Here is a 13,746-nt window from a genome sequence, read left to right as displayed (position 1 = left end):
GTAATCACAGTAATTAACCTGTGTAAAATTATCGAGCCACTCGACGTACCGTATCAGACGATAGGGTGAACCGTAATTAAGTAACGACGCCCGCTCTAGGTGGCGTTCTATCGAATAGCCTGTCCTAACGACATACAAAGCAGAAAGTAGCGTGTAAAGTCGGTGTTTAAATGCAGAGAAGCGTGTTAAACATGTAGACTTAGCGTAAAATTGTCAGCGTCGACACGTTCGCGTAGAACAACGTTACGAATTCACGTGTAATTTAGACGGCGACGCATGTCGACTTAACATTTAAGAGTTCCCTTTTCGAGCGTACGCATGTATCGCCCTTCGACAAACTAATTCCGCGTCGAAAACACGCGTACTTGTAAATACCCAGTGTTGTTCGTCGAACGTTCAGAGCTGTTTGTAAATTTTGGAGCACCAAAAAAGATTTCTCATGTAAAGAAATTGTTTTATCGGAGTTATCGACGATTGCCACTGGTCTGGTAATTAGTAGGACACGAATTTGAAAAGAAGAAAAATGTCTGAGCGACGAAGGATTCGAATAATGGAGGATCTTGAGCGTTCGGTGCACAATGTACACGCATTGAAGTCTCCGATGGAAACGGCGCGCGAGACAGATGGTCTCCAAAATTTAACAACAGCATTCTGCGAATAGCAATTAACTTTCTCGATCGCGTAAAATGTTTCACACAAACGTTGCTTCCAATCGTTCAATAGCAAGAAATGGATGTACGATATTTGTTAACCCTTGAACGACTATCTTCTTTTTATTTTTAATATCATTACGTTTACGATCTCAGTATCTGAATTTTTTGGAGTCTAATTTAATTATGGCCTACAGTTTACAATAACTATATTACATTTTTTCAAATCCATTAATTTTGTGTCTTTAAATTTACTTTTTAGGAACAGTTCTATCGTATAATTTGCTTTCGAGCGGTCGTTTAGGGGTCGAGGATACACACCGTGCTACTCATTATTGTATATAACGATTATCATTGTTTCGTGGACAAATTCAATATATACGCTTCGCTACGACGAAGAACGATGTTTCTTGGCGAAACGAATCGTGTTTTAACGCTACGGAGCGTCGCTATTCTTGACGACATATTGATTTTTCTTTCCTGTACGAAACACGGATAATTTAACTATCCGTTGCATCGAAATTTTTCCTTTTGTGTGCTCGTTAAACGTTTAAAAACCAAGGAATAACTTGCCTTTTGTAATGTTTTAAAAATTAAATAAAATTCAGTAGGTTCGATTTTCTCTCTCGGTAGTTCTCTATCGTATCGTAATAATTTCTTGTAATATCATTTGGATTCCACGGCGTGGAATAGTTACGAAATGATCGCGAAATTCGTGACAGTATAATCGATGAATATCCCACGAATCATGGCCGAGGGATTACTTGCCATTCGAGTCGATTCACCATAGAAACCTTCGCTCGCACGCAACGTGAAACATGAAAATGTTAAATTTTTTTAAACAGTAAGGTGTAAAGGAGACAGTATATATATTAATGTTACAAAGAACGAACCGTGTAGGTTAGTATCCACGGTCCTCGCTGTGTTTAAACAATCTAATGTTAGTTAACCTTCAGTCAAGTTTCACGCCGATGCAATGCACAGACGATTCTCCTGTCCGCTGACTATTTTATTTTTTAACATCGTATAAGACACGAATAACATAAATAAAAATGTCCACGTCTGGGCATTTCCTTGTATCTTAAAAATAAAAAAAAAAAACGAAATCAAGAGAAATTTCATTAGAAAATTATGCTCGAAATATGGGTCAGAAAAAAATGACCTGTTACGGTTGTTTTATTGACTATTAATCGTACAATATATGAACACAACAGATGAACCAAACGCGAACTAAATATACCTCGACTCGAATTGTGTGTAAAAAATTTAAAGTTGCAAAATTAGAGATGCATTTTATATAAGAGGGTCAGCGTAAGGAAAATCACTGTGCGAGCTGACGTACGTCTAAGCGCACATGGTCGATCGTTTAAACGACAAGGGATAATAAACCGTGAAGGTATGTGGATTTATTCTTCGGCTTCCACCGTCGCGATTGCAGAGAAATGGAACTCAGGACTGCCAAAGAGCGAGACATTTCTAAAATTTGTAGCTCGAGACGCGCGAAGTCGCGAAACGACGCGAATCGGCGCTTAAATAACCGGTACGAGGTGTGTTCGCGTTGGATCGATTTACGAGTTCTCGTAATTTTTAAGGGACAGAGACGGGGGAAGGATCTTTGGTTAACAAATTTAATTCGTAAACGAAGAGTCGATCGTCCGACGATGGACGGTAGAAAGACACGCAAACGGTGGAAAAAGCGTCCTTTTTCCCCGTATCGAGAACGGAGTTTGAAGAGGTAGCGTTGTATGTAAGTAAAAATAAAGAAAAAAAAAAAAAAACTACGATGGTATATTGTAGATGGATTGCATTGACATAGAAATATTTTTCTCATCGTCGTGTAACTCGTATTATTTTTCCGTGAATGTCGGTGTCCTTTTTCCTGCCAGCGAGCACAATGACACGTTCTAGATGTACGAAATAAAACGATGGAAAAGTAAAAATGTTCGCGACTAACGAGAAACTAATTATAACGTTCTGTCGGTACCGCGTTTACGACGAACTAAAAGCTGAAATCGCTATGTCATATTGTATGTTGTGTATATTATGAATGTTTAGAGGACCAAGAAATATACTGTACCGGTGTAAAGACAGTCTCGTCATTTATCCCTCGATTCTTATAATCTATTTTCATTCGTCGATATCTTTAAAATATCCTCGAGTCTCGTACGAGGCTCACAAAATTTAAAAGTCGGTCGAATAATTAGCAAAATCTATTTTTGTGAAACAATTTTTTTTTCGTACGAACAGAGAATCTAAAGAATCAATTTTAAAACAAAATGGTGACTCGAAATGCTGGGTAATATGGCAACGAACGACAAGAAACTTAATAATGGCTTACAGTTTTGTTATTTCGTAACAAGCGTTCTCGATTCCACGGAGGGAATTAGGGTCGAAAAGTGCAGGATTACTATGTTAAACGAGTGTAAGGAGACAAGCAAATGGAATGATGTAAAATGATCGCGAAGGCGTGACTTAAATACCTCGGCTAGCGACTGCAGACGCGGCGAACGTATCTAATTTCGCGGTATCTAATTAAAGAATGCCACACCTCCCGCAATAACCCAGACGGCTTCCCACATGTACACGTCAATTAAATTAGGACAATGGTCTCAAAAACGGATTTAACGCCTCTTAGATACGCGTTATACTTCGCAAAGTCACTGCAAACTCCCATTTGCAATTACTTGTTAACCGATTATTTATTCCATAACTTTGAACTTACCTTCATTATTGAAACGGTTACAATCTCGAGTATTAAAAGATGATGAAAAGGCGATTGCAATGAAATTATAAAATTTACAATCATTATGCAATTTTAATTTAATCAATTAAGTCTATTACAGTTTTGCATATTTTTAACAATTTTTTAATATTCCATAGACTTAAAATAGAAGAAATTCAGAACAGAGATCGGCGTTAAAAATAATCAAGCGTATATTAATAGCACGCTACACAGGTCGATCGACAGGTTTAATGCCTATTAATAATACACCAGCAGATTATTGGAACCTGGTAAACCTACGCTAATCTGTCCTAATTAAAAAATATTGATCGATTTAATGATTAAATTGCAAGTCAAATTCAAATCTTCTAAAATACTAAAAAATCCACTAATTTCCTAATTGTAATTCCTCGTAAACTTAAGCTATCACTATTTTTAGTATTTACGAATACTTTACGGTTAAAAATCAACCGACACAAACAATATCACATATATTTCTAATTCTGTGTTAAAATTAAATTCCCTACTAAACGGACCGTACAATTAACCCTAGCAGATAACATTTATACCAAAATACTGATTTCGTAAATTTAATTCTTTACTCGACGAAATAAAACATTAACTTGAATTTCTATGCACTGTGTGACGTATCAAAACTTACTCAAACTTATTGCAACTTATTCAATGGGAGTCTCTAATGGCGCGTTAGAATTCGGGAACTTTGACGCCATCGGGGACGCGGAAGATCCTCTCTTCCGGCGGAAGTTCGCCTATGCGGAGCCTCTCCAAGCTTCGTTTGGCGGCTCTCGAGTGTCCAGTGCCGATGAAGGCCAATGTGGCGTCCCTGCCTGCGTACTCGAGTATCACGTCCGATCCACCCGGGTGATTTCTCAAAAAGTCCGTGCAATCGTAAACGAAATCGTAAATGACGACCCAACAATTGTCGGCGGTATCGTGCCAGGCTACTTCGTCCAAACTGATGGTCCTAAAGCCCTTCGATTTTTCCTTCTCGGCCGTTCTGAGCTCCTCCTCGCTCACAGAGTCCTTTTCCAAATTTAGAAAACCGTCGCTCTGTGGCGTCAAGCTCCTCAAATCCAGGGATCTGATGGTCAAACTTAGGAGATCCATTTCACTCGATCCACTCTCGCTCGCTCTGGAAAACAAAAATAATTACAGGTCTTGAAAAACTAAAGTACCGTTCCTTTTCTACAAATCGAATTTTGATACTTTTAATGGCACATTTCGTAAGAATATTATTAATGGATTAGACGAAAATGAGTTTGGACACGACCTAACGGTGGCCTCTATCGTTCTGGGGCACATCTTTCTGATTTCTAATATTTGGTGATGTTTGAAACTGTTTGTAGAACTATTGAGGAAGTTGGAATTTCTAGTATTTGATGATGTTTGCTCGTGGTTTGAAACTGTTTGTAGAACGTTTGAACGCGCATAACGGTGGTTCTATCATTCTGTGACACACCTTATTCCTTATTGATGATGTTTGATCGTGTTTGAAGCTGTTTGTACGAGCGTTTGTGGACGAAACACGCGTCGCGACTAAGCGTGGCGTTACACCATCGCATCGATCTTCCATGTCCCGACCTGACATGTGCTGACACGGACGTCGCGATAAGTTCGCGAAGAAAATGGTGAAAGTCGAGGTTGGAAATGACGGGGTCGCGTGTCAGTCGCGTGTCGAGTTCCCTGGACGCGATAACGGGGAAAAGTATTCGAAGGAGATAAGGATCCACGGAAATATACGACTACCAGAGGTCAAACCAAACTTCCCCTTGATCGATCATCGATAATTACGCGAAAATGGCGTACATAGGAGAAGAAATTTTACAATCTAACTATTAGTTGTGTCGAGAGACAATACAAAAACCACTGCATTTCTTAAATGATATCTGATAAACAGAACCAGTTGCTACTGACCATAGGTAATTGACGCTACTTGAAATACGAAATTAAAATATGATTCGAGTTTTCTGCACAGCCTCACCTTGCTGAAACTATTCTAACACACTACAGAGCCATTCATTCGTTCGACCAAGCTCACCGAGACTGAGATTCAAGAAATCAATTGCCAATTACTTTACTTTTGACTGGTCCGCGCGGTTCTCCTCCATTTTCCAGGAACATTCGACCGTCTAAGCGCGTTCTTACCCAAGGGACATTCCACGAAGTACTGAACCGCCATAGAGAAATCGAGTCCCCTTCGAGGAAAGGAAAATAATTCTATTACCGGTTGAAACCCAATGCGTGCTGGCAAGGTGTTCGCCTGGCCACGCACTATCTTAGTAATCCAATGCTGTCGCGAACGTGTACTCTTTGCATTGTCGATGCAACCTAATCGAATTTTCTTCGAACAGAAATCGGTCCAGAAACCTCACTTATACGTATCTTTATAACAATAAAATAATACGAGTAGTGACAGCGTTGTACAGTACGCGAGAAAATGCATTGTAGGAAAGAGAAACTCCGAATTACAAGTATCAATATCTCACAACGTGCTTCCCACATTTCATAACAATTTCGTAACCGTATCTAGACGTAAAGTGACGCTTTTATAAAGTCTGATCGCTACGGTCATGTTATTGATAATATTATTGTTCGTGCGTTAGAAAAATTTCACTTACGTCACGTTACGTCATTATGAACGTATCGTCTGAATAATTAAATTAATCAGCTCTTACCAAGGACGGCTCTTCTTTCACGAAATCCTTGTTGCGGTACGAGGTGTCCGATAATTTATAAATCTTTCGTCAGTGATCGTAAATTTGAGACAAATTAATTTTCCGAGTCGACTGGTTTATTTTTTGGAGTTGTGTTGTTTGACGACTGAACGTTAAGCGTGATCGAGAAGTTGAGAATGGTGAATGAAGACTGATGAGTTGTCTGATGAAACATCTAAAGTCGAATCCTCCCTTCCAGTGTGCCCTAAACACCTTTGGAAGGGGGAGAATTGTGGGGATTCCTAACATTTTTACCTCTGTGTGACGTTTCCTTGGAAATTCCGAGGATTATGAAATATCCAAAATCACAAAATTACTCACACGCGATAGAATAATAAATACGGTCATTTTCCAAACACTAAGGCTATTTTAAAAAAACACTTTTTCGATTGCAGCCAAGAAGATGACACTTTATTGCAACAAGTAACGAAGACATAGTCAGAAATTTTGTTAGAGTACCAAAACACTGTAATTCGATATTTTTCGCTGCACTAAAAAACGAGACGAACATCGATGATTGCGTCGCGGAACGTACTTCGCGGTTTTCATTCGTAAAGCGATACATCTGGAGGTCAGAAGTAGATTTTGCAACGATCGTCTGGTATTATTGATAACAGAAACCGACGTAAGCTACCGAGATACAAGGTTGTCATAATATCATTAAATCATATAAGTCGAAACATAAATAATGAGATGATATATTAATGAAATACGTTAATTAAAAATCATGTTACTTTCTTGGTGAACCTTATCATTAACGATGACTTCATTTAAAATCAACGACGCACTAACTGAATACGTACTTCCATTGAATAATGGCGAATGAAATTTTAGAGTTCCGAGAGAAATCTGTGCAAACGCTGAAAACATTCGATAGAATAACAAGCACATCTGCTCACAATTACGATGCAATTAATAATTAATAATTGTTTAACTTCGTAACTTTGCACTTATGAGGCATAAAATCGACGAATCTATACTTATTCTAATACCATTAACCATCTTTTTGTAATTTTAAAGAGCACCAAGAAATTTACCAAAGCAATATTACTCGAAGGTAGGTGCAAAAATTCGACGAAATTAAAAAATTTCAAATCGTTCTGAAAAAATTATTTTTGGCTGTGGAGGTTAATTACAATCATTTTTCGTGAATAGACATACCCCCGAAATCCTACGCACTATTGGACAAAAAATTCATTACCGAAAATACAATGTCTGACCAGTGTCTGAATGATTCCCTGAAATTTCATGCGTATGTTTAAAATATCATAACTTCTGAACGGCTTGGAGGATTTTAATGTTTAAAAATGCAAACAACGCGTATTTTAGTGGAGAATGTGTAGACATTCTAAAAATATTCAAAAAGTTGTTCCTTAACCTCGTAAAGTAAGAAAAACTCCATAAACTTGGTCCAATTTTCAAACGACCATAACTCCTACAATAGTGAATATATTTTAATGAAATTTTGGGAGGAAGTAGAGTTTATGGATACCTACAAAAAAGTATTAAATAATTTTTCTCTAGGGTGCCAAACAAAATTACTAAAAATCAAAAACTAATTTTTAAGTAGAATCGACAGGGAGGAGGTGCCTAAATATTTCGGCGAAATTGAAAAGTTTCAAATCATCTTAAAAAAATTATTGTCGGCTGCGGGGGTCAAATATAATCATTTTTGGTCGATAGACATACCCCCGAATTCCTACGTACTTTCGAGAAAAAAATTCGAGTAGGTGCCTAAATTTTGCGGCGAAATTGAAAAGATTCAAATCACTCTGGAAAAATTATTTTCGATTGCAGGGGTCAATTACAATCATTTTTGGTCAATAGACATATCCCCGAATTCCTACGTACTTTCGAGAAAAAAATTCGAGTAGGTGCCTAAATTTTGCGGCGAAATTGAAAAGCTTCAAATCACTCTGGAAAAATTATTTTCGATTGCAGGAGTCAATTGCGATCATTTTCGGTGAATACATATACCCTCGAAATCCTAACCATTTTCGAGAAAAAAATTTATTACCGAAAATATAATGTGTGGCCAGGAATGTTTGTGTAATTTTATTTTCTGTCTCACTTCCACTTGTGTTTATTTCTAAATCTGTTGGTAACGTTGCGAGTGACACGAACATGGTAATGGGGCTTCAGAGCCCCATAAAAATGGGCCGAAAAATTACATTGGAAAGATCTATTCGTATACTTCGTCTGTGACCATACCTCGATTATTGCAACATCGTCGGTGCCTAACCGTACGTCGATACAGAAGTTAGTTTCCCATCGTAGTACACGTTGGCAGCACGCAACAACATTTCTATTTAGCAACTAATGGACAATATCAACCGAGAGAAGCTCAGCATCTCTCAGGGAAAGCTAGACTCCTCGATCTATTACGAAACTTTCCCTTCGAAATGGAAAACTTTGCAAATAAAAATCAATAACCTGCCTTAGATGGTAGAACGTGCAACGAGACCGAACCACAGAGCTCGATTTTTCTTTTAACAGAGATACACAAATATTATTTGCAAACGAAGAACAGTGTTTACGCGATCGAATCGTCAATTTCGTGCACGGTTCTCGCCAAAGAGATTTATCGTTTTTACGTGAATTATTTTGAATTTCGATTCGTCGAATCTCGAGGGAGACGACAGAGTCACGGGTGACCCCTTTTCCCTTGTCGACAATAAAATCTATTGAATTTTACGAAGCATATTACAGAAGTGGCTGGCTTCGATTTTCCGGTAAACGCCGCCGCGTCTCGATTTTCCGACCAGTGCGCACATATTCTACCCTACATTCGAAATATGTACTACATAGGTTACGCGATACGTACGTAAACGCGTTCCACCGTCTCCCCCTATTTTATACTCTTATTTATATACGCCGCGTTACTTAGGGGAGGCAAGTTTCTTCGAACTGAAATCTTGTTGCATTACGGAGGCAACAACGCTACGCCAGGCAGGGCATTCTGCGAAAGTAGTCTCGTTTAAACACAGAACTCGAAAACGTTTAAGTCCATTTCGAAACTGCGATGGTCCAGGGCTTTGTCGGGGAAGCGTTTGTGGTTTAAAGTTCTTCAAAATACCTTATAAGTCTCTGGAAATTATGGGTACGTTCAGACATTGTTACAAGTTTCCGTCTCGTGAAAAACAGAATCGGAGAATAGTTCTTATTTTTATTTCTTTCTACTTATACACAAATGTCAGTTTATTCTTTCGATTTATTCATCGATAGAGAATGGTCTTCGGTGTTTGCATTATTTTTTTGTAATTTTAAAAATCCAGGCACGATCAACCAATGTTAATAATCGATGTTGAAAGCACGTAGTACGTAATTTGGTTGATATAATGAAAAATGATAAAGGACGAAGACATCTAGCTTTGTATACCTAGCCATTCACGATGTACTGAAATTGTAGTAAATGACTAAACTCATGAATAGTTCCGGGAACTGTTCGAAATAATTAGAAGCTCGACTGCTCCAAATAGCTTCATAAGCTATTCATTAAGTGAAATTATAATTATATTAGATATACAGCGTTTACGTCATCCTCGAAGTACCGTATTGTATTTATCGTTTCATCGGAACACGCAAACCTTTAATTATTTCGAATCGATTTAAACGCAAATTTCATACTTAATCATTCACTATCGCCGGCCGGGATTTAAATTATAAAGCATCTCTTAATACCGTTTACACGTTCCCCCAATTAACGGGCTCAATCTTTGTTCTGGCCGTACATGTTATAAATTTTAATCTTTATTTACGTGGAATGGACATAACGATTTCTTCTTTTTTCACAACTGGTTCATCGCCCTATCGCACGTATCGGTTGCAGTAATTTTTCAAACGCCATTTGTAACTATTTCTTCTCCACGTTGGGGAAAATATTAATAATCTACGACGAGAATCTCGTTTTGATGTTCATTACGCAAGAAATTAAATTTAATATCGAATTGCACGATATAGCTGATACAGCTTAAATTATTACGCCTACTCTGCGACTTTTATCCGTTTATATAAATAAATAATACAATTTTGTTGTCAGTATTCTGTTGTTCGGTTTAAAAATTAAATCTACTAATTTTTTAGGTTCGAAACATAATAATCACGCTATATTGTTATTAAAGCAGCATATTATCGGATTCTACGTTGGCCAATAAAGGTTATTGCAGACGCGATATTACAGAAGTTCTGGTCGTGATGCAGCTGCAAAATGAAATCGAAGTCGATTTATCCTTTCCACCGAGATCTCTCGTCAAAAGTACATTTATTAATAACGCCACGCTGAAAATAAATAGCTTCCAAAAAGCGTGGTCGATTTCTTTTAATTTTTTACTTTATCGAAATAAGAATTCCCAACTTTGGGCGAATTCGACGACCCAGATTTTCTCGAAGTCGGTTCGATTACTATTATTCGCGTAACGATAATCGTCCTCTTGGCGAGAGAACATTCCTAAAACCCGCCAGCAATTGATACGCGACTAAAGCAGGAATGGAATCAATACGCGGCGGAGCTTAATGAATCGTGTGATAGGTTGCTTCTTTCCACGTGGTTTAAGTATTTGACAAACAACATCGAACGTGTGAAACATATTTAAATAATAAATTTGAAGATCAAAATAGCTACAAAACGAAGAAACGTCTTGTTTTTCGAACCGTTACACGAATTTTACCTCCGAAAAATATCAGGTGTTCCTCGAACGGTCTCGAATCCATTTTTTATCCTTTCCTGTGATTCCTGCGCATCATTCGCTCGCGTTGAATACACAATAGATTTTAAATGGCCGGATCTGGGTCAGGAAACCGTGGTGGCTACGTTGGGTCCATCCATCGGCTCGCGAAGGTGTTTCTTCAGGTACGTTTTCGCAGCACGAACGAAATGTGGCGGTGCACCGTCGTTGCATGAACCATAAGTTACCACTGATGTACAGGAGCATACCGTGCAATATTTCTTGAAGCTTGTTCCGCGAGAAATCAAGACAAATAGACCCACTTCGTCGATCTGGGAGGAACTACGGCCCTAAACGACAATCTCTCACAATGCTTAGACATTAACTGTTGCTGGCGCCTTGATTACAAACTTCTGATTAGTTGTGTCTTTAACGCTGGAACTACCGACACTTGTGGTGCATTTGTATCGAAGAAATTAAAACAGTAGATACATGGAGAAATGTATAATGTAATGGAAATAAATGTTTATCAATTTTTATTAGAAATTACGAATGAGTTATTTTGAGCATCTAGGTACTTATAGTGTTAAACATCCCTTGTTTGAGAATTAAAGTATGTAGAATATTCATAGGACATTTTCTAGCATTTTTAATCATTGAGTTCTGCAAGAAAACATGAGACAAAAATGTTGAATAAAATTTGTTTGCAATAACGTAGGATTTGTAGGTTCGTCGGCATAAGTGGAAACAGCCAGTAATGGACAGACACGCGAGCGAAATAAATTATAAAAATTAATTGTTTTCGAAAGGAAGCGTTGCAAGAACAAATTTGATTGATTTATAGCATTTGGTGACTATGGTAAAATGACGTCTGTGGTAGGAGATTAAATAATAATTTCGTTTACATTTGAGTTTGTACCGCCGCGAAATACAAAGCAGAAGGAAGTTCATAACAAATGAGGATGATCCGTTTAATATATTGGATGTAGTTGGTGCAAATCCAGAGGCGAGTATTCGCCAAACAGCAAGAGATAACGGAACGAGTTCCCATCGATCTCTGCTTCAACAACTGCTGGAAAGCAATTTTCAACATCGAACCCGTTTTCGTACTTGTTCGAGGCGGTAAATTAAACAGGATAATTCCATTCCGTCCACCATTTTCTTTCCCTGCTGGCAATATTCATCAACACTGGTCGAGGGTTAATGGGCATAATTTGCAATATTGTTCCCGTATCGAGTCCTCTCGGTTCCATATGTGGACAGCTGCGTTTCAGTGTTATTAGTAACCATTAAAAAATCGTTGAGAACCTAAGTAACTCGTTGCAATTTTCTAGAAAATTGGTAAAAATGAAGTGGAAAGGATAATAATACAAATTACAAGATAGTCTAACGTAGATACGTGTTAAATTCGTTGGTAATCCATGAGGGGACGAAGTTTAATGGGTTGAGAGTTAAGTGAATAAAAGTTCTTTGGTGTATCACTTCATTCTGATGTTTATGAGTAGACTGCGGATATTTATGCATTTATGGGAAATTTTAATCCTCAAAAAACTACAGAATGCATTTAATAAGCAAAAATATAAGAAATACTTAAAGTAAGATAAGAATTATTGTATTTAGGGGTTGAAAGAACCCTCTACGAAGCTCTTATTTTATTAATTTTATTAATAAATATATGAATTTGCACAAAGATCCGCAGTCTATTTATGAGAATGTTTCCTACTCGTTTCGACCTACGTTTGGGCTTCTTCAGGAATGTAAGAAGGAATTATGTATATTATGTGATAAAATTTTTTCACTGAAAGACATTTACCTACATTTAGCTTACATTTTATATATTTTTTATCTATTTTTACAATGAAGTTAAAAGTACCTAGTTTCATTTAAAAAAATAGTACTGACCTCGATTTTTTTATCGAAAATCAATTTATTTTACGATTTATTTCGATGGGAAACATTTTCTTATCAGGCTATCGAAATCACTCTGAATACATATGTGATTTTGTCACTGTCATGCATTTACTGTTTCATTAACTCCTTAACGCTCATATTTTTCAGATTAACCAACAATGATCAGTTTTCTTTATTGGATTTGTTTCTAAAAATATGGTTTCTGTTAATTACAATGTTGTATCTAACGTATAATTTGAAGGAAAACAAATATTATCATCCCTTAAACCGTTGGATTAAACAAATATTGTTTTTCAAAGCAGTCAGACTCGGGCATTAACGTTAAAGGGTTAAACTAGTGAGCTAGTATGGCTATATTGTATATAGTATAGCTATACTAGCTGACTAGTTTAATAAAACATTAAATGCCTTTCAGTGAAAAAATTTTATTGCATCGTATAGATAGGCCTATAATACATATATACATGTAGGTTACTGGTTTAATAAATATTAGTTTAATAAAACAGTAAATGCCTGTAAGTGAAAAAATCTTATCGCATCGAATACAATATATGCCTAGTTACAATCCAAAAAAGTATATCGTAATGTGTCCAAAAATGGAACAGTAGCTATACTAGTTCGCTAGTTTAATAAAATAGCAAATGACTGTCAATGAAAAAATCTTATTTACAAAAAATGAAGCCTACGAAGCCTCTAAAATTCAGAGTTTCAAGATAAGTAATTGAAATGATTGAAATTGAAATAAGAGTTCCCCCGGAAAGTATATCGCGTAATCATCCGAACAAAGTGAAAAAAAAGAAGTTGTAGTAAGACTTGAAAGAGTGAAAAGTAGTTGGATCCATGAGGGTCATCGGGTGACGCTTTGGGACGCCGATCACTCGAGAAAATCCCGCCCGAGGCGTACGCGGCGCGGGCGAACGAATCGCGGCCATCGGTATCGAACAGCGCATGTGTCCCGCGGTGGTGCCGCGGACGAGAGGCGCCACGACGCCGGCGTCGCACGGCGTCGAGGGCAGCGCCGACGGCGACGCACATAGAGGTGGATAGTCGCAATCATGCCACCA

General features: G+C 37.5%; 1 protein-coding gene across 2 annotated transcripts; it reads right to left on the bottom strand.

Annotated features, from left to right (window-relative positions):
- Positions 1–3,507: 3,507 nt before the first annotated feature.
- On the bottom strand, positions 3,508–6,626 carry LOC122404853 (cytochrome b5-like). 2 transcript variants are annotated; one of them, XM_043409148.1, is made up of 3 exons: positions 6,069–6,626; positions 5,467–5,588; positions 3,508–4,525 (listed from the first exon to the last, which is right to left on the bottom strand). In XM_043409148.1, the coding sequence occupies exons 2-3, from the start codon at positions 5,499–5,501 to the stop codon at positions 4,078–4,080; spliced, it is 483 nt and encodes a 160-aa protein (XP_043265083.1). In that variant the 5' UTR covers positions 5,502–5,588; positions 6,069–6,626; the 3' UTR covers positions 3,508–4,077. The 2 variants fall into 2 exon arrangements, with proteins under 2 accessions (XP_043265083.1, XP_043265082.1); XM_043409147.1 differs by having other exon boundaries at positions 5,472–5,588.
- Between the last annotated feature and the right edge of the window lie 7,120 nt (positions 6,627–13,746).

Source organism: Colletes gigas, unplaced genomic scaffold (assembly GCF_013123115.1).
Source record: "Colletes gigas isolate AHSC1104 unplaced genomic scaffold, ASM1312311v1 Colletes_gigas_Sc00003, whole genome shotgun sequence".
NCBI lineage: Eukaryota > Metazoa > Arthropoda > Insecta > Hymenoptera > Colletidae > Colletes > Colletes gigas.
This window is presented reverse-complemented; position numbering and strand designations above follow the sequence as displayed.